This window comes from Antrostomus carolinensis, unplaced genomic scaffold (genome assembly GCF_000700745.2).
Source record: "Antrostomus carolinensis isolate BGI_N321 unplaced genomic scaffold, ASM70074v2 scaffold25264, whole genome shotgun sequence".
NCBI classification, from domain to species: domain Eukaryota; kingdom Metazoa; phylum Chordata; class Aves; order Caprimulgiformes; family Caprimulgidae; genus Antrostomus; species Antrostomus carolinensis.
Genome location: NW_010310454.1, coordinates 738 through 22502, shown reverse-complemented (window position 1 = coordinate 22502; position 21765 = coordinate 738). Strand labels below are relative to the sequence as shown.

General features: G+C 45.5%; 1 protein-coding gene across 1 annotated transcript; it reads left to right on the top strand.

The window, feature by feature from the left end:
- Window positions 1–287: 287 nt before the first annotated feature.
- LOC104523751 (pseudouridine-metabolizing bifunctional protein C1861.05) lies at window positions 288–21291 on the top strand. Its single transcript, XM_010166439.2, has 18 exons — window positions 288–375; window positions 901–1015; window positions 2308–2482; window positions 3091–3202; window positions 4201–4307; window positions 4676–4802; window positions 5364–5484; window positions 5760–5845; window positions 6920–7044; window positions 8313–8372; window positions 11498–11564; window positions 12753–12847; window positions 14481–14609; window positions 16017–16131; window positions 16784–16921; window positions 17611–17777; window positions 18218–18306; window positions 21096–21291. Exons 1-18 carry the CDS (start codon window positions 291–293, stop codon window positions 21289–21291), a joined length of 2109 nt encoding a protein of 702 aa, XP_010164741.1. The 5' UTR covers window positions 288–290.
- Window positions 21292–21765: the final 474 nt, after the last annotated feature.

Here is a 21765-nt window from a genome sequence, read left to right as displayed (position 1 = left end):
TTTCTAGTTCATTACTCCACACCATTTCCTCTGCTCCACCACAATTTCAGCCCAGCTTTGACAGTGGGCCAGGTGAACTCCAACTCCATTCTGCAGCTTAACATTTTGCTTTGACACTCTAGTTCATGCTTGAAACACCAGCAGTTGTCAGGCAATCTCCTGGACCAGGGTTGTTTACCTTCCAAGAGCAAGGCAAGAGATGTTTAGCTTCACGTGGTGACATCATTGCTCAATTACTTCTTTTATTTTTACATGACTTTTGTTAACTCAGGACCATCCATATACACAAGATGATTAGGAAGATAACCTATAGCCTGGGAAGACATGTGTCTGCTGTGGCATGTGGGACCACCCAGGTGAGAAGATTCCTGCATGGTGAGTAGTGCATTCTGAAACAGTTCTTGGATGGAAAACACTTTCCTCACCTGAATGCAGCAGGGACCTTGCTGTCAGTGTTCTGGGAGCAAAGCAAAGAGCAACAATGATCTTCATACACAATAGTCTTATAATATATTGAGTTACTATGCTATCCTTGGTGTTTCCACTCTTTTGAAACATATTCTTTGGGCATGGTTGCAGGGCTCAGTTCATCCACAGTAATGTTAATTTAAAGTAATGTTACTAGAGCCAATGACAACACAGCTGCAAAAATGGTGGCAGAGGAGTACTTGGTGATGATGATGAGGATTATTATTCATATTAACAGTAGAGGTATTTTACAAATATTTAACTTACATAAAACACAGCTTTAGTCTTCATGAAGTTGTGAATTCACCTCAGAGAACAGCTGAAGAAGGGGATGAATTTATTGCAATTATGATAATTTGCCTTTCATAAAACAGCTCAGTAGTTACTGCAAATATTCATGCAATTAATGCATATTTCTGTGTTTATCCCCAGGCGCTTATGTCAGGATTCAGCCCTCTGTACAGGAAGCCTTGATGGAGGGGAGACCAGTTGTAGCCTTGGAAAGCGCCATCATTACTCATGGGATGGCCTATCCTCAGAATCTGAGGTAGTGGGTTTTGATGTTCTTTGTTCAACAAAGTTGTAAGAACGAGACTTATAACTGGTGGATTGGTGTCAACATTCTTGATCAAGCCAAAACCTTTGTAAGAGCAAATGGAAACGTCAAGTTGCTAGGCATGCAGAACATGAGCTCCGGTGTAAAACAATTGTATTTGGACTTTTAAGGACACAATTGGGGTACCTGTTTATCTCCTTATCCAGAACCTTAAATTTCTGACTTCCTTTAAAATGTGGCAGTAGAGAATATCATCACTTGCTCAACCTTTTCAGCTGCATAGTTTGTACAGACATTGAAAACACTCTGTGGTATCTTTTGTAATGCAAAAAGAATTGGAACACAATGGTGAGATCTGTTCCTTAGGGCCACTCAAAACAGCTACTGTGAGAGCTGCTGGTCCCTCTCACTGCCTTCTGTACCCTGCATAGAACCCCCTCCCACCCCAACCTCTACCCTTTATTTATTGATGTTCAGTACACTTGTGTTTCATTGAGTTACAGTGCCAGAAATCACTGCACTCTCCCCCCCACCCTTGCTTCCAGAAAGCACCGGAAGGTTTCAGTATTGATTTTCTATTTTGCTTTTTACCTCACCATTATTCTGCCTGACATTCTGTCTGAGAATGAAGCTCTAAAAACTTGGTTTTGGGGGGGTGGTAGTTTCAATAGTTAAAGATTGCCTAGCATATGTACAGACAGCTCAGAAAGGGAAAAGAAGCTGCTCTTAAAAAGGATAGTGTATCCATGATCAAATATAAAACCTAGAAAGCTTAAAAAGACTTAGTCTGCAGCCCTAGAGTATCCTCAGGCCGCAGCTTTTTGGGACTGTTGTTCCTCTGTAGCTAACTGCCTGTATTGTGAAAAATATACCCTGGTCATTTGACCAGGGCTTGAATTACCTGGGGTTTCTGTGAAGATCTATGGTCTCAGAGAAATAACAGGTAATAGATACAGAAAGGTCCTATTTTGAGAAGATCCCTATTTTCAGTAGTCTGTTATACAACCAGATTTTTCTGTAAACCAAGTGATTTTTCTCAAAAATGAAGTACAGAGCTTGAGTATTGCTGTTATCCGGAAAATGGGAGCTCTGCACTTCTGCAAATGCAAGTGCAAAGACTTCTGTCTCTAGGAAGATACAGAGGAGGAACTGGACTTAGCTGAAATCACAAGAACTGTATAAAACTGGAAACTGGGAATGATGGCCATCAAACACGATGGTTTTATTGTGTGCTTGTTTGCCTCACTGACTTTGTGATTGTTGTCTTGCTTATCTTATTCTAGCATGGCCAGAGAGGTGGAAGAAATTGTAACAACAAATGGAGCAGTGCCAGCCACTGTAGGTATTTTAAGGGGTCGAATCCACGTGGGACTCACAGATGAGGAACTCGAGTTCTTGTCAAGCAGTAAAAATGTAGTTAAAGTGTCTCGGAGAGATCTTCCTTTTGTCCTCAGCCAGGTATGGCGTGCAGACTTTCTATTGAGGTGTTTTCTATACAGCAATAGTGTAGTGCTGTCCAGCTTCAAGCCAGGTGGCTTTCAAACTGCTTGAAAGTATCATGTAAAGTACTATCTTATTGGTAAGCTCAAACATGGTCCTATCTCGAGTCAAAATACAACAGAGTCAGGGAATAGCAGCCATGAAATAGGGGTCCTGAAAAGTCATTCTGGATTGGCTGGCAAGCGGCGAGCACTTGGCTAAGAATATTCTTATTGGCATGATAAGGCATCATCACGTTACATGTAAACTATGTGACATGCAGGCCATCCTGAGCATAAGGTGACAGCTTAAGGTGACACTAGCTGCCCATGAAACCTTCTGGTTGGAAAGCCCTGGAGAACAAAGGTTCCTTTGCTATTATCAGGGCAAGAACAGCTTACATAGCAGGGACAATGATTCCTCTGCAGTTTTGCCTAATAGAATATTTGTATCAGAATTTCACTTGTCAGCTGGTGACAGCAGGATGTTGTGACATTGCTGCATGTCAGACCACAACCATAGCTGCCCACCTGTGGTATGATCCATGCTACCCTGGGTGCTGACTGTGACTGGTTGTCCTGTGACAGGGCTTGTCTGGTGGCACTACCGTGTCCGGAACAATGATTGCCACACACAAAGCAGGAATCCATGTGTTTGTGACGGGAGGCATAGGAGGTGTCCATCGGGGAGGAGAGAACAGTAAGAAAATCAATACATTCTACTTTTCTTTATGTAGCTACTGTTTTATTTAATTCCATCTTTTTCCCAGTCTGTCCTGCAGTAACTGTCTGTTCAGAAGAGTAAAGTTATCATTCTCCTTGACCATACTGTGTTTTTTTTCTCTCCGCTGTCTCCTTTCCAGAAGCTTCAGAGTATTCCTCTTGAGCATTGGCCAGTTGTTAAGAGGGTGGGATTTTCTCTTTATCCTTTGCTTACACAGGGCTATATGAATATTGTTTGCTGGTACAACAGCAGCTGACTGTACCTCTCCCACTTTGTACTGGCTGGAGAATCTGACACTGGCTACCAAGCACAGTGTTGTTGATTCTCTCTCAGCTGAGGAGGAGGAGAGTCTCACCCCAAAAGAGACTTAGGCCCTGGTCCATGTTAGAGGTGCGTGCTGTCTCTCTGGAAAATGGCCCAGCCTTGGCAGTGCACTTTGTGACCTTTAAGTACATTCTCTCATCTTAGCCATGTATATTCCTAGCATGGTGTAAGTGCAGTGCCCCGCTGGATGCCATCCCTTTCAGATGTGTTGTCAATTCCAGACTAGGGAGTTTTCTGAGGTCAGCAAAGCTCCTGTGGCACTTTTTTTTTTTTGCCAGTGATGTCAATACCAAAATAAAAATCCACTTGAATTATCTTCCATCTCCTTGAACTTTGTCCTTGCTATATAACAGCTTCTTTCTTCTCTACCAAGTTTTTGCATGCTGCTTATTCATGTGATCAAAGAGCTGGGAGATAAAGTGCAAGGCTGCACCTCTGCCCTAAGCCACGTGACTTCTTTTTGTCAATATCTCTTTCAATCTCAACAGGTAAAGGCATGATCTAAACCTGTAATATTTGTTTGTGGATCTAAGTGGTTACAAAAGCAGGCAGTGGCATCCCAGGCAGATAGGGCTTTTTTAAGAGGGCAGATCACATCAGCTTGGAGTACAACACAATCACGGACACAATGACTGCTTGTCCTTTGACAGCTCTGGATGTGAGTGCTGACTTGACAGAGCTAGGACGAACTCCGGTTGCTGTTGTATCTGCAGGAGTCAAGTCTATCCTTGATATTGGCAGGACACTGGAATACCTGGTAGGTAGCATGGGCTGCTGAGCCTGAAAGCAGATAACGTTGTACTCCGCGTACAGAATGCGCAGTGGTGTTGGGGTAGGTATTAAACTTAAGATTTTTAGAAATGACTATTGAGAGTTACTATGTCTGGGTCTTTGCTTTGAAAAATGTTGGTGATAGAAAAGAATAGAATGGGATGTCTAAAAATAGCCAAACTCTGTGCGTTGGTGATAGAAAAGAATAGAATGGGATGTCAAAAATAACCAAATAACCAAATAACCAATAGAGAAAGGCAGTTTCTAACTGGGTAGAAGGAAGAAGTCCCATTTTTCTAGTGGGTCCCCTTTCTCTCCACTGATTACTTATTTTTCTTACCTCCACTGCTGCAGGAGACTCAGGGAGTCTGTGTGGCTGCCTTTGGAGAGTCAAGGGAGTTCCCAGCCTTCTTCTCACGCCAGAGTGGCTTCCAGGCACCGTATCACGTCCGGGATGAAGAGGAGGCAGCTGAACTCATTGGTGTGTTTCAGCAGGGAAAGGCCTGTGTAGGGTGCTGGAAAGGAGGGACAAAAAAAAAATCACCTTGGATGAGGCACTTTCTTTTTTAACTTTGGAGAAGAGTTGATCTCAAAAACCAAGCCATCCCACCTCCTCCATTCCTACTTCAGTGCTTTGAAAATAAAGTAGCAGAGAAGTTCAGTCTTTACAGCAAGTTTTTTATCTAGCTGCAGCCACCTTGGCATGCTTACATTTTGTTCATCCTGGTGAAGTGGAGAGAATATGTATGTTAATGTGCTTACAAAAACAGCTTCTGGGCCTTCAGAAGTGGAATAGTTTTTCTTTTTAAAAAAAAAAAAAAAATATATATATATATTTGCCCCTTTCATTGTGCAGACTCAGAAAAGATAGGCAGATGTAAATTGATTGGTAGCTGGAAAAGACCCTGTCCTTGGGTCAGCTAAGAACGAGAGCTTCAGCTCTGTGTGTTCCTTCGCCCCGCACCCACTCTCCTCTGTCCTTTTCCTTCAGCATTTGATTTATCCAAGGAGAACTGCTAACCATCTGCCTGTCCTCTCCCAGCCAGTGCTCTGGGGCTTGGCCTGAGCAGCGGGGTGCTGATAGCAGTGCCCTGTCCCCAGGAGCGAGCTGCCTCAGGCCAGGTCATCGAAGAGGCCATCCAGCAGGCTTGCAGTGAAGCCAGGTGAGAAGAAACCTAAGTCCTCTCCGTTGCTCACCCAGTGGTCTTGGGGAAGTAAACAACTTCAGGGACACTGCTGCAGGGGCTGTAGCACAGCTTAACTTTGGGCAAGGGTGAGCCCACAACATGCTTTCAACCATAGTTTCATCTAACCTGAAGCTTGTTTACAGGACTTTTTATGGTACATAATTATGGAGATAAGTTATCTGCTATCAGCTTCTCTGATGCTGTTTCAGCTCAGTCCTTCTCATCCGCAGACATTTTCTTTACATTTGCAGGTCCAAAGGAATCACAGGCAAAGAACTGACCCCCTTCATGTTACAGAAGATCAATGAATTAACTGATGGGCAATCTCTGGATTCCAGTATCCTTTTACTGAATGGGGGGAAAAATAAAAGTACTCCAGTGTACTTCATATCTTCTCTAAAAATACTTGGTGGAAAACTGTCACTTTACTGACAGTCTAGCAAGGGGCAAACACTTCAGTATCTGCAAACAGATGAGAGCGTAGCAACTTCATCCTACTTTTTCAGACGCACCCTTACTGTTCTCATCCACTTTTGCATTATAATTGGAGGCCAACACAGACAGCAGGTGGTCCAGCGCCCGAAGGTCCCTCATATCTGATCCCTGAGCTTGCCCATTCTGTGATGAAGTCTCAGGACAATATTGTCCATGGTGGAGTTGCATACTGGAAGGTACCCGGGCTTCCCAGAGTGCTGTGCTTATACATCACAGTGCCTTATTCAGCTCTGTGCAGGTGCAGAGTAAGAGAAACTTGGAAGGAAAACACCTCTGGGTGAGCAGGAATCTTCCTTCACAGGCAAGAGAAAAGCAGATCTACCAGCTGGGATGCCAGTGTAGGATCTGGGAGAGTTGGGTTCACATCCAGGCTCTGCTGCCAGCACTGTAGGAGACCTGGTCAGTCAGGGCAGATTGGTAAAGTCATCTTTGGATGAGAGCTGTATGCAGCCACAAAGTGGGGCTTTCAAAGCCTCTTATACTCTGCTCACAGTGAAATTGCTAAAAGAAATTGCTAAGAGGGACTTTGCAAAAATCTCAGTTGGTATCTCTTTCTGGAAAAGCTGGCCAAGATCCTCTGAGACTTTTAGACTCTCAGCTCTAGTTTAAGCTCTTCACCTTCACTTTTCTCTGTGAAGTCTTTGCTTCTGTTCCCAATCTGTCAAATGGAGATGACAGGTTTCCTCTCCATGGACACAGGGGGAGGAAGGTGAAAAAAAGTTAAAATTCAGGGTGTTCTTGTGTTATTGTAACCCAGTATATGTGCCCCCAAAGGATTATGGTATAGAGGGAATCAAATCTATCAAGTCTCACAGAATGTATTTTCTACTTTCTCCCTCTAGGCACTTGCTACATAAGCTTCTGAAAGGTCGATCTTTCTGGTATTTTTTCTTTTCCTCAAATAAATACCAAACAGACCTTGCTCTGATCCAGAACAATGCCAGAGTGGGCAGCTGCATTGCAGTGGCCCTGAGCAAACTACAGAAAGCCAGAAGGAAGAGGAGCCTGTCTTGGCAAGAGGACACAACCCCACCTCAGCCAGTGAGTCCCCTGCTGTCCTCCACGTAATGCCACTCTGCTGACAGCACAGGATAAATTTGTATCTGTTCCCAAAAGTAAAAGGTGACGTAGCCAGAGACCAATCTTTCCGCTTCATACTGGCAGGCATTCTCTCTTTAGTATTTTCTGTTCTTCCCAGACAAATATCCTCTCCTCTTCCCCCTCTCCACATTTACAGAGAATAAACACTGACAGTGGCCTAATCCCATTAAGTCTCAGACCATCAAATCCATTAAAACTTTAATCACCTTTTCACCTTTTACTGTGCCCTTATGTACAACTTCAACTGTATTGCTCTCGGTGCCAGGGAACTCGTGACTACAGAAGTAGACCTGAAAGAGGGTGGAGGGAGATATTTTGAGCTGCTGAGCCATTAACATTTTATAAATATCTCTTTTGTTGGCCTCCTGCTCGTGATTGCCAAAATTACAAGAGGTGCAGCATATCCCAAACAAGATCCATTTTAACCCTAATACTCTATTCACTATCTCAGACTTTGTGTGTACCATGTAATTTACAGGAAATCTATTTTAGGTAGTCTTTAGAGAGCTAAAAAAAATTTCTAAAACCCATTTGCAATAGGATTTGTCAACATAAAAGAGAGCAGTAACTCCAGAGGCAATAACCCAGCATTTGATGGAATGAGAAAAAACAGCTGTATGTCCCCAAAGAATCTGGAAACTTCCTGTTTGTGGAGCTGTAGTGATTTTTCTGGCTTTGTAGGACAGTAAGACAGTGATCCATAACGTGTCGCTGGGTATGGCCATTTCTCTTGGGAGCTTGCAAGAAATGACTGCATTTTTCTGCCCATTTTTCCCTGTTATCTTTGCTTTTTTACACAGCAGTGCTTTTAAGGTTTGGTACATTTCTGAGGTTGAGTATGTCAGAAATTGTTCCAAGACAGATGCCTTCAAGGGCACTGACATGATCAGACCATACAACTTCTTATATTACTCTGTCACCACACAGAGAAACCATCAGCACCCACATGTATATACCCACCTGCCATGCTGGGGCTTGCTATAAGCAGGCACAATTCAGAAAGCAGCGTATAGAAGAGGTTTTGATTCTCTCTAATCGGGATTGTACAGACCTGGGTCTAGTCATCCAAAACAGGCACAGGCCTTCACACTGTAAATTAGAGAGCTTTCAAGAGGGTGGGGAAAATGGCTAGGAAAAGCAAAGAAGACTTGGAAACTTTTTCCTCAAGTCCTTCCAACCACTTTTTACCTCTTTCTTCCCTCTTAAAGGTGGTGATTGGAGGTATCAACGTTGACTTTGTAGCCAAGGCGCAGAACCCCGTCATCCTGGTACTGTATCGATAGCAGTTTTCTTAGCACCACTGATGTTTCCAGCTACTTTTACAGGAGTGCAAAGGCAAAGGGGCAGGGGGGGAAGGTAGAATCAGTGCACAATATCAACGTGTCTGTATGCACACAAAGGAGGTGTAGTGCTGCATATTTGGTGTGTTGTCTAGGTGGGCAATGGAAGTGATACCTGCTGACCTACTCTGTTCCCATGCTGAAAGGCACTGTGCCTTCCACTCAGGGACAGAGCAATGTGTCATCCTTACCATCTCTACATATGACTCTGGCCTCTACAGTCTATGTCAAGGTGCCCTGGGGCCATTCTCTGATGCCAGAAGCCCAAAGAGCTTTTTTTAGCAGAAGACCTGCCCAGGGCACTGTCTTGGTTTAGTCAGTTGTTCTTTCACCCAGTGACCCTTCTCCACCCCTGGGCAGTGGAACTGGGAAAAGGAAAGGAGACCCATGGGTTGAAATGAAAACAGATTTAATGAAATAATAAGAACTAATATTAATACTAGTACTAACATAAAATACACAAAGTTATACTCAACCAATGAAAGTGCAATGGTCACAACAAGCGGGAGAGCAGGCCTTGGGAGTAGAATGATGGACAAGACCCTTCAGGTATAGTGACCACTGAGGAATGGGAATGTCCCTAGCAAACTTTCCAGTTTATAGTGAGCATGATATTTATGGAATACTTCCGTGAGCCAGCTTGGGTCAGCTGCCCTGGCTTTCACCTCCTCACTATGGAAACCCGCATAGCATGGCTGGCCACCAACTAAAACAAAGTGTCTCACCAACTTCGTGCTCACCAAATTGGGTGCTGCAGTCTTCTTAAAAATGCAGTTTTTCTGACTGAGAATTAATTCTGTGATTCTATCTCAGCAAAACCAGGACGGGCACTCTCAATGCACATATGCAAAGAGCTAGAAGCAATGGGTAAAGACCCTCACTGTGCTATGACAACCTCTAATTCAAGGACAGACTCTATAGGGAGGAGGTCCCCAGGTAAGAGCCAGCTCTGGCTGCCTGGGACTGTCTGAGCTATGGAAAGCAACATAAATAGGAGCAAGAGTCTCCGTGTAGAATACCCACAGTGGTAAGAAAACTTTGAGTAAAGTAGTACTGACACAGTTACAGCTAAACAAGAGAGCCAACTTCCTCAGTCATAAAGCATTAGAAACAACCAAGAAACTAAAGTGGAACAGACCTGGGACTTCCTCATGCAAATGACAGCCATTTACATTCTCTATACAATTTTTTTAGCTATATGAGGTACTACTGATTGAGGTGGTGAAGCTTGCTCAAAAGTTGTTTGGTGTCTCAAATCACTCTAAGCTAATTGCTGAGGCCGGAAACTCCTGCTGTCTGATGGGGCAGCCTCAGGAGACCTCTCAGTCACACAGGGTGCTGGGGAAGTTGTCCTTAAGGAAGTTGGCTATTAGACAATACAGAGGCCAAACAGCATCGTAATGGTCAAGGGTGACACATGCTGTGGCATCAGACATGAAGGCTTGCAAAACCAAAAGCCCAAGTGCTTCAGCTGCGATCTAACTGATAACATGCATACCTCATGCTGAGCAATCAGGACAAAGAACTGTGTCCAGGGCTGGGCAGCAACCCCTTGGCATGTCAGATGTGAGTGCAGATACCTGAACCACCCATGGTGAGGGGCCAAGGGCAGCTGTAGACCCTGCTGGATACAGCTGACTTGGCAGGGAAAAGGAAAAAGGAGATTTCAGCATTGCATGAAAAAGTGAGGCATTAGCTACCCATCTGTATGGCAGCAAGCTCTAGAGCTGATGGCCTATGTGGCTGCTACTCAAATGCCAAGCTGCAGGAGGATTTGGGAACTGACATCCAAAACGTTCCTGCTAACAGCTGCTGTGATTAGGCACAGAGGAAATGGCACTCTCAACTGCATTGCTTTGTTTTGGCTTTTAAAGACAGTTTTTTTCAAAGGGCTCAGCACCCAGCAGGTCCCACCCTTATGCATGCTGGATTTGTTGCAGAGCAGTGGGGTACCACTCACACTTCATGCTGTCTCAGCAAGAAAGCAGCTGTACTCTGTCCTGGTTGTAATTCCCACATGGCTTTCAAGGCTATCCAGAAGCAAAGTGCTTTGCAAGTAACTATCTGACCTGCAGAGAATGATGTGTGGTCTTGCTCAGAGAAAGGTGTTGGAAGAAGCATTATGGTTATAACTCTCCCAGGATACCCAGAATTTGAGCAGCTTCTGATTTTTACATTACGAATTCAAACCTCTTAGGACATGGAAGAAGGTCCCAGAGACTCTCTCAGTCCCCTGAAACATTGCCGGAACGCATCCACCCAGTCTTATTTCAAATGACCTCAGCAAGCCCATTTGCATCCAAGTTCTTTCATCTCAGCCAGACCTACCTGAATGCAACGTAGAAGAGGTACCTCAGTACCACTCAGACTGAGTTACTGATGGAGCTGGCAAGCTGCAATGAGAACAAGTTGATAATCACACAGGTGAAGAAGGGTATTTTTGATGAGGGAGATGTTTGGGAAGAGAAGAGTGAGTGAAAAAGTACTCAGACACTGAAACAGATCCTTCCACAAGTAAAGTACAGAGGCAGCATAGGAAAAGGTAACAAATCTCATTTTACCTTTGAAGAGGAAAAAAAACCCAAAAAACAAACAAACCACCAAAACACAACAGCCAAGCAACAAAAAACCCAGATTGCTTATGTGGGGAGCAAAGTGGCCTGGAAGGCAGCTGCAGAGCCCATCAGGTCTGGGACAGCAGCTCTGGAGCCCTAGTGCTGATGTGAGCAGGTAAATTCAGGGGGCTGCTTGTATCAACTGAAACACTCATTAGTGTTGTTCTAGGATATCTTAGCAAATGAGACCAAAACAGCAATGCCTGGGGAGACCAAACTGATCTCCCCTCCTAGGAGGTGGGCCTTTGTCATCAGAGTTGAAGTGCATAGATGGGCTGTGGAAGTTTGCATCGCCCTCATTCTGGTAGATAGATGATTTCTGCCCCCTCTAATTGCTGACCTATGATTCAGCAGCATCAACTTCACATGTTAATGGAGATACAGCATCTATGCCAAGCAGCCCTCATGGTTTTGCCAATTAACAATTTATTCTTTCAGGGTGGTGGGCAAACAAATGCTGGAAGAGTGAGACGAACCTTTGGCGGCGTTGGAAGAAACTTGGCAGGTGCCTAGTGCTTGGGTTTGCCTGTGGGTACATGCCAACTGTGATGTGTCCTTTGGTATTCCTTCAACAGCAGGAGATCTTGGATGCTTTTAAGATCTGGGACGTGTTAGGCAATATACCGGTGGGCAGACTGCCTGGAAAAGGCAGGTGCCATTCCAAGAAATAAGAGGGGAGGGAGTTGAGGTCAGGAAAAGAAAGGTCCACAAATATGAAGTTAACTAGGGTATAGCACAATGACCTCAAATCACAGTTAAATATCAGTGATCTCCAATGGCTGCTGAACAGTCTGACCCTCAGTGTTGCATGAATGCCAGGTTACAGTTGCAACAGAAGTATGTCTTGAGCAGGAACTTGAAAGGAATAGGGTTATTCAAAGATGATCACAGACAGGAGGAACCGAAGTGCAGGAATTACTGTAGAAGAGAAGGGCCTACAGTTGTTGGCAACAGGAAGGGATCACGCTGTACCTGGTGACCCACCACAAGCAGCAACAGACCGGCGTTTGGGTGTGGAAATTAGCAGGGGCAGATTACAAAGAGATTTTAGGATATTCCAGGTTTTTGGCCTTTCCCAGATCTTCCTAACACAAATCTACTACCACTTCAGATCACAAATGGGGAAGCTTGAGGGTAGAAAAACGATCCCACCCATGCAACCCACTGAGGTATAATTTGTGGTAACTTGAAGGGAGAGGAGGCAGGGTTTCCTGTGAGTCCATTCAGGTTCAGGGGTTTTAGTAAGACAGCGTGGTGGGAACAGCAGTGTGGGAAAGGCAGCAGCAGGAAAGGCCACGCACAGAAGCAAGGTGGGAAAGCCCACGTGCCTATGATGGTAAAGGGGATGGATGCCAGGGAAGTGCAGGAGTTTCTTTCCCCTTCTTCTCTTTTCCTCCACTCCCAGATGTTCCAAAAAATCCAGAGAATTCAGAGTACTGGTGCAACAGGCAGACATAGATTGCTCCACTCAACTCCAGCCAGCCGTCTGCAGCAGCTGTGGCTGAGTTTCATCTTTATAGATGAACATCTTTATAGATGTTCTGTATATAGAACATCCTTATAGACAACAATTGATGGGCATTAAGTTTTCCAGGAGAGGGCTTTCCTACAGACACTCATCCTGCACAGGCTGTCAGTGTTCACAGTACTCTTGATGGATTTATTAACATCTTTTGTTTCCCTTTGTTTTTAGATTGCTTAAGCCGTCTTGGACAGACTCCTCTCTTTTTATCAGCTGTAGGGAAGGATGAGCATTCAGAGTCCATCCTGCACTACTGTCACCACATGGTATGTTACAGAGTAATGGCACCTCAGAAGCATGGAAGTGATGAAATTACATAGAAGGAAAAGTCTTTTCAACCCTGGCAGACATAGAAGCCACCTTCCATCAGGCTAAGAGTAGGAATAATTCAATGATCCTTTTATTACAATTAGAAGGCAAGGAGCCATCCCCCAAAACAGAGGCTAGATGTTTGGAGTCTGAACCATGGGGTCTGTATTCAGCTCCAGGGAGTGTCAATTGAAGGAGAAAGAGAAGCAAATCAGGAGGAACCATGCCAACTTCTAGGAAGGCCTAAGCACAGCCAGAAATATGCAAAGCCTGGCCCTGAGGATAGACAAAGCAATGGCAAAATCAGCCTGGTTTGGATAAAGCATAAGACAGAGAAAACCTGGAACTGAGAGCCCAGGCTGGGCACTTCTCATGCTTGGAGGAGCAGGGTCCTTCCACAGCTGCATGCACCCCCATAACCATGCACCAGAGGAATACCTGACTTCAGCAGCAGCTTGTCCACCGAGGTCAGGGAGCCAAGAGCAGCAGGAGCTCAGTGGGGCAGAACCTCGCCACCCCAGCGGGGAGCAGAGAAAGCTGTGAGGATAACCTTAACCTAGGACATCAGGCAGCTCCACTTTGAAGAGGCAGGGCTGAAGACAAGGCAGGGGTGTGAGAGGAGACCCCAGGTGAGGCTGGTCAGGGCCATTAAGGCCTATTAGTGCCCTTGGGGCCCTGGTATCCAAATAGAGCACATGGGCCCTTAGTTCTGGCTACCTGAGCAACTCGGTAAATGAAGCAATAAGAACATTAACTGTTTTTTGGTTTACAAAGGCTTCACCATGGCAGGTCTATAATCCTTCTACCCAGCACAGCACAGATTGTGCCATCAAAGTGAGGAGTCTCCCAGGGGGAGTCGGACTTGCTGGCCAACTGCCAGGCAAGCCTTGCCTGTAACAAGACACATTACCAAACACATTACCACCAGTGCTGGAGAGGACCCTTTCCTTAAAACCTCCAGCTTCCCTGTGAACTACTGAGGGGGATGCGTTTCTCTATCCACATGTAAATTCCAAGAAAGGCACTGAATTCTCTAAGCAGATCATTCAAAACTCCCACAGAGGAAGGACACCTCATAGCTACGTCTGCAACACCACTGCATAAATGGCTCCAAGGCTACCCTCAAAATCAGGCTGTGCGGTCAGTGCGGTGGCTAACAGAACTGCTGGCTGGAGTGTGCCACCAAGACATGCCCAGCATGTCAGCGGGCCATTGGAGTGTCACACAAGCTGTGGGAATGGATGAATGGATGGCTGGAGCAAGCACTGCTGCAGCCACTCTGCAGATGGCTCTTCTATTATGACAGAGACACAACCTATGGAACTGCATGGCAGAGACCTGTCACTCACATTTATGAATTTCTTTAACCTGTGGCATCTTTCATTGCAAATATTAAAAACTATCCATCTGCCAGGATTGTCTAGATCAAGAGACCTCTGAAATGTTGCCTATCTCAAGGGGGAAGGGAGGTTGAAGGGAGAACAGCAAGCTGGGCCACTGCTAGCAATCAGGTGGATGCAGAGAAAGAGTGAGCTGAGTGCAGCAGGGAAGAGAGACATGCTCCATTTGTAACTGTCCTCCCTGTTTTAGGACATGAGTGCCATCCTTCAGCTGGAGGGGAAGAGCACAGCCACTTACTGTGCTGTGATCACTAGTGCTGGGGAGCTCAGTGTTGGCTTGGGAGATATGGACATCCACCACCAGATAACAGAGCAATACGTAAGCATGCCATCTGATGTGTAAGCTTTTTCTTACAAGCAGGAGTGCAAATGTGTGACAGAAGGAAACTGGTGAACCTGTACCGGGAGGGAGTGGGTGTGCAGAGGGAGCATGGGAAATCCTAAAGTTAATCCCAGACACTGGCCACTGGGATAGCAGCATGGCAAGCTACCAGAGCCCTCTGTTGCTGCTGACTCAGATGGAGCTTCTATCTGTTTCTGCTCCATACAGAATCACCACTACATCATCCCATGATATGTAGGCCAAAATCCTCTTCATTAGCTGGTCCCAGCTAACGTGTAATGTTGTCACCTTAAAGCCAGCAATAAATCCAGTCCACCTGCAAAAATGGTATTTCCTCCTTTAGGGAAAAACAAAAAAATAGTGGACAGAACACTGGTTAAAGCAAGTTTTCCTGTTCCATCCCCTCCCCACCATCCCTGTTGTTTCTACCTGCTGAGTTGTATCAACAAGCACTGCTGCTCAGCACATCCAAACCCTCAAAACGTCAGGGCTTATGGGAGCAGTGATTAAGGACTGATTCAGTGAAAGTCCCACCACTGCACCCTCCTTCCCTACTCATTCTTTTGTCGACAGAACAAAAGGCTGTGCTTCATGACTGACAGCAACATGGAAGTTAAGTGCAATTTACTTACCAGTGGGATCCCCATGAGGTGGAGACTTCCTAGGGAAAAATATGGTCATTGCTCCCACTTCCATCCCCACCCTGCCTCTCCCAAGCCTTGGCACAGAAAACCATTACATGACAGATGAGAGCTTTACAAAACAGTTGTGGCCAGTGGAAACTCTGAACCAATCTTCTCCTGCAAAGTGCATTCTGACAGCCTGTCTTTCCACCAGGATTAGCAGACACACAAGGGGGATGCTGCATGAATGCCTATAGCACTGGCCTGGTGTTCAGGCAGTGGTGGAGCAGCCTCAGAGCACCAAGGGAGGGAACAGCAGCTCCCCACTCTACTGCTCCACTGTCTCCATCCCTATGTGATTCAGTAGGACCCAGGAGTAAAACACTGTGATGTACAAACTGTCTCAGGAGAAATTGTGCACAGAGGACATCTAACTGACATGCACAGCAAGCAAAGGTGTAGTCAAGCCAGGCACAGCGTGGGGAATCCTGCAGTGACATTAAATAGCAGCATTCCCTTTCCCTGTAGGTCTCTGACAGTTGAGTCCAGCTCTCGATGGCAGGGAGCAGGGAAAGGAGAAGAGGAGGTGAGACAAATGGAAAAATCCATTTTCCTTAGGGAATCACTCTTTTAGGCTTATATCTGCACCAAAGGGCTGCAATGCGAGTAAAAATCCTACACCCCAAGTCTGAATAGCAACCATTTTGTCCCCCTGCAATGACTCAGGATGTCTCTGCTCTGTGTCCTGGATTTTCACTAGGTGTCCCAGTACAAGGAGAATCTGTGCCAGGCCCCGCTAGTTTGCATTGATGGAAATGTGCCTCTTTCCACTATTCAGTTCGTCTGCCAACTAGCTAGAGAGCATCAGCTGGCAGGTAAGGAGAACTCGCCCAGCCCTAGCCCCATAGCTCCTAACAGTGTGTGTGCCAAGACACTCCGCACATGCTGAGGGGTCTCCACTGCTGCTTGCTGGGGAGACCCCGTTACTGTCTGACCTGCTGTTACTCAGTGCTCCTTTCCATACACTACTACTCTGCTTCAAATGGATGAAACATTTCTGCTTTCTCTGAGTTCTTCTCATGCTGCAGCTACAGCAGCAGCTGTACTACACGTTGCCTGTAGTGTAGGTGCTATAGTCCCATGGTGTGCTGAGGAACCTTCACAAGGCTTACTAAACCTTTGGACTTATGCCTTCATTTTTAAAAGCAAATCCTGAAGAAGGAGACAATGTTCTTAAAACCTAGCAGAGGCTTCAAAACCGCCTAAGAGGAATAACAAACTGATTATATCACTCCAGAGCCAGAAGCAACTGTGTCATTGCTGAGTACTGGAAAGGAAACCTTGGGAGACCTTGTCCCAGGCAGTTGGGAAATACTATTTAAGTTTCTAATAGATGACGTGTATAACCCCAGTCAGATCACGTGACTTAGCAGATCATGCTAAGCCTTCTACTCTGCATCCTGCTCTGTCATAGAGATGAATCACTAATTAATTAATTAACTAACTGATTGCAATGTTGTTTTGAAGTGTGCTATGAGCCAACAGATGAGAACAAGGCCTCTAAGCCATTCCTCTCAGACAGCTGGAAAGCGCTCACATACATTTCCCCCAACCTGCAAGAGCTAAGAGCAATAAATCGGACCCTCGGGAACCCTCTGCCAGCAGGTATTGAACACTCAGAAGGGTCAGTCACACTTTTAGATAACCTGGATCCTGGAGAAGAGCATCTTCCAGCCCCCATTTAAAGCAAATTGGGTTATAACAGTGGGGATTCTTAAACACCCTTGGTACCTTCCACCCTAACAGCCATCTCTGCATGGGTTGTACAGCCCAGGACAGACTGATGACCTGTCAAAGAGCACAGTAGGCCTGGGATGGCTCCTTGTCCAAAACCAGAGATCCCATTTGCTTCACTTCGTCAGCTAAACAGGAACAATCTCTGGTTTGTAAACATGTCTCTGAAGCATGATGCTCTGAGGGCACCTGTCCCAACAGTACCACCCTTTGCAGAAATTAGATACCCCACCACATGCAGGTGGAAATTCAACAGTGTTAAGACAAGGAAGCCATGCTTCATGGCAGTTTTTTGATCTTTACAGACACGTTTAGTTCCATGAGGGGTGGTTTTCTCAGCATAGGAGAGAGGTACAGTATGGAAATCTAATGTTGGAGAGTTCCATGTTTCCCATGATTTAAAGAAAAAAATTTATAAAAACCACATTTCAGAAGTGCCCATAAATAATAATGTTCATAAATAGCAGTAGTGGTGCTCATAAATAGGCTGCCACCCCATAAAAAGGCCAGTTGAGGATCTTTAAAGTTATACCACAGTTTTTCCTCCCCACTCTCTGAAGAGCTGCCATCCAGGTTGGAGGATGTTGTCCAGACTGCAATGGCCCTGGCCCGCCCTTTGCTGGCCCACCTGTGCTGTGTGGTGGTGACCCTTGGTGCTCATGGTGTCCTCCTGTGTGGCAAGAGCCTGGGAGGGAGCATCTCACTTCATCCAGGAGCTCATGAAGAGGTAAGAGCAAGGAAAACAACCTCTGAGCTCTCAGTTGCTTCTTTCTGGGACCATATAGCACCATTGCTATTTCTGGTGGCACAGCAGCAGTCCTGGGAAACGTGGCATCACTGCTGGCAAATGTACCTGTTTAGGGGGTGGAATACACAGCTCTGAAAGAAAATCAAATTGTCTGGCTGTATCCTGATGGTTCCTAGCAGCAGTGTTTATAGTCAGCTAGTTTTAAATGTGCTTACTGTGAATATTCATGAGTGCAAGCTTCATTTTCAGGAAGCTTCATTTAAATTGCTAATCTCTTTCAAAAAGTGTGAAAAAAGATTATTGCCTTTTTTTCTTTCCTTTTCATTTTTTGGCATGCATGCAGGTCTGGATGGCGTCAACCACATCAGGCCACATCAACTTGGGCAATCCCCACTAACTTCCCTTCTCTTCCCCCACAGACTGCTGCTGCCAGCCTCTGCGCCACCCACTACCCTGCCATCCCCATCAGCAGGGAGGAGATAGTCAATGTCTCCGGAGCCGGTGACAGGTATATTGCTCACTACTTTGTCCTCTCCAGCTACATGTAGAAGGGCCATAATCAGATTTCTTTGAAATTCTACTGCAAAGGCAAATGACGTTCTGCTGCTTGAGGAACAGACAGTAAGGACACAAGAAGAGGACTGGTTACCGTGATTCCTTGCAAAGCTTGCTAAAACTGCCCCCCTACACGTCTTGGAAGCCAGTCTTGCCATTATTAGTTTTGCTTTTCTTCTCCCATGAAAGTGGGACTGCCACTCAGGAGCTAAAATTGCCCTATAAAAGCATTTCATCAGGTTCTACGTTTGCCTCTGGCAATAGCTCCTGCTTCAAAAGAGTCTGCTGTATAATTTGCCTAGCTGTTCACAGGATGCTGTAGATAGGAGTAGGAAATGACAGGTATTATTCCTAGCCCCACTGATCAATTCTCTGTCTGTCAGATGTTTTATTATGCTCCTTGTTAACCTTGTCAAATTATATGTAGTAGTCAGATTTTTTTTTTCTTCTTGCTTCACATGCAACAATAATTGATTCTGTCCTTTCATGGCCTTGGGCAGCTAGACTAAAAGGCTGTATGAGACAGATATTGCCTTTTATTTTTCTGCTCTCACCTACCAATAACTGAACATAGCAACACTTCTTTTTTCTTTTATGAGTAGGCAGAATGAAGAGTCATGGGGTTTTTTTAAAACTTACAGCATGCTCAATTTTTGAGTTAGGATCAATCAATAACTTCTTTCCAAGCTAGTTAACCCATTTAACACCAGAACACACTCCTTGTGTCCCAAATCACCTCTGAGGTGAGTTGACTGCAACTGCAAGCTGGTCTTCTCCAAAGAAGACCAAAGTGTTGTTTGGAGCAGTTAAATGTAACAGCAGAGGAATGGGGGCTGTGAGGAACCTCCTGGGGTCAGCCTGTCCTAAGGAAAGCTCAGCTTTGCTCACTACTTCTAGCAGATGTGCCCAACCTCTGCCAGCCCCTCCAGGGACACAGCCCCCTCTCTGCACCATCTGCTCAGTACACAACTACACCTTACCACAGAACAATTTTTTCCAGAGGGTAATGTAAACTAAACATCTTCTTTACGGTTTCCTTTCCCTTTTTAAAAGCTTAAATTAAGGGAAGACCAAAGGTGAGATAAAGTGTGCCACTGCGAAACACCTCCACTGAGCTACACAGGAGTACTTTATTTTTTTTTTTTAATTCCAAAGCCATCTGCAAGCTAGGGGCCCATTACTGCTGCCATTCCTGAAGTAACACTGATCTGGAGATCCCATTCCCCAGAGTCCCCAGGTCCATGTGGAAATTTTCATAGTTGTCTTGTTCATCCAGGATTTTCTTTCCTGGTAATCCTGGCTGCTCCACTGAGCTGCAGAAATCCCTGTTCTACAGAGTAAGTACCAAAACAGGCTGGAGGTGCCAGGACACCCACGCCATCTCCACAGCATATCAACTGGTAAAGGTGCCCACGCACAGACTGGTGGCACTTTCAAGGGACTATGCAGCAGGGTATAACCCTGGGCTGTGACACACACCTCAGCCCCTGGGCACCCTCCCACTTTTGAAGCATGGGTCAGGGGACACTGTGCACCCAGAAACAGTGATCCAGGGCACCTCATGCCTCGCTGTGACCCTGTGGCTCTCCTGCAGCTCCAGAGATGCTGCCCAAGGGGCCGTGCCTGCGTGCGGGGAGCAGCGGCTGTTTGCTCCTTGCACCTGGCTGCCGTGACAACATAACACCGCGTGCCTGCACACGGCATTGCTAGGGGATGCTCCCCCAAATATTTACTCTGAACTTCTGGAGCTGTTGAGAGATTTAATAGTTTATGGAAATCATAATCTTCTGTGCCTTTGTTACAGATAAAAAGATTCTGAGGTAATTAGTCAGAGTGCAAAAACCAAATTTATCTTTTTCCCTTCCCCATAGATTTGATCATTAATCCTCCCTGCCATCACATTTTCCTGTCCTTGCTTCTTCCTCTCAAATGTCATTATCTTCTCCCTTGTCTTTCACTTCTTCTTTGTCCTTACCTAGTTTCCAAGCATCATTACTGTATTTAGCTATGAATAGACAGTAGTTGTTCCCAGTCGATCACAAACACCACCCTGCATATATCCATGCCTCAACAGAGCCTTCCCCTGCAAGCCAGCCATCCCCTTCTCCTGCTGGCCTCCTTGGTGCCTTGTGAGGACCTGTGGGTGACTGCTGTTGTTCTAAGCACTCACTTCATTTTTACTGGGAAATCTAAAATGGAAAACCACAGTGAAAGTTTACAAAAATCTGAACCTACAATCTCATTGCAGCTTTGGATTTCTTTTTCCAGCTGTGTCTGTTGCCCCTCTCACATACATATGGAAACTTTACCCCTCTTCCCATCAACCCCTTTAAGGACAGGAGGGAACATAATGAGGCATCGACAAGGAGCAGAGAAGTGACAAGATAATTAGAGAGCAAGGGAAAAATAGTTTCTTCCCTTTTTAGACTCCTTTCTTTTCTCCTGCCTCACTTGGAAAACCGGGGAGAATAGGAAGTGTGGTGGAATGGGAAAGTACTTCAACCTCTCAGATGAGAAGGAAATAAAATGCGAATAAATAGCACTATTTGTTACCCCAAATTTTAAAATTAATATAAAAAAGCAAAAGCTTTTCATTGTAACCTCACCTCTCTCATGTAATGTATTCTGCTTCTGTAAGTGTTGATTTGGGTCCAAATGAATGCTCTTGCAAACAAACAGCCATGTTCCTGAGGTCAAAGCTGTTCCCCCAGTGTTCAAAACTGCCTTCCTTTCTCTCCACAGCTTAATGGCTGGAATCCTTGCAGGGATGCTTGCTAAACACAGCACAGATACCTGTGTCAGGATGGGTCTGCTTGCTGCAAGCTTGTCTCTCCATTCCTATGAGCCCATTTCCCCAGAAATCAGCACTTCCAGTGTCAACCAGGAGCAAGTCAAGAGCAGGAGCTGGCCAGAGGTGAAGATATGGAAGATGGACTAGAGCACCATGGCTTTCTCATCCATCACCTCCTCACACTGCCAGCATTGCTATTTCCAGGAACTGGGTCATCTTTTGAGCTTTGAGTTCAAAAGCTGGCTGCTGAGCAGAGGACTTAAACTTTGGGTGCACGCTACCTTTGGGGAGGTGAAGTGTCAGTGGAGTGAGTGCATTGGTGACAACTTGTACTGCACTGTTCACATTTATGTTTGTCTGCTGTTGTTTCCTCTCTTTTTTTGTTGTTTATTTGTTTGTTTGGTGGGTTGCAGCAACCACAGCTTGGCTCTTCTGTCTACTGCCTGTTGATAGTATACCTCACCTCGCCCCCATCTAATGGGAACACTCATCTGTTTTGGTCTTCAGTAAACCCTCAGGGATGGAGGCCCCAACCCAGAGAACAACTTCTTTGTAAAGAAAAGCTGGTTTCTGGTCTTTCAAACCCCCCGCTTCCCTGAACCTCCAGTCCTTCTAGATTTT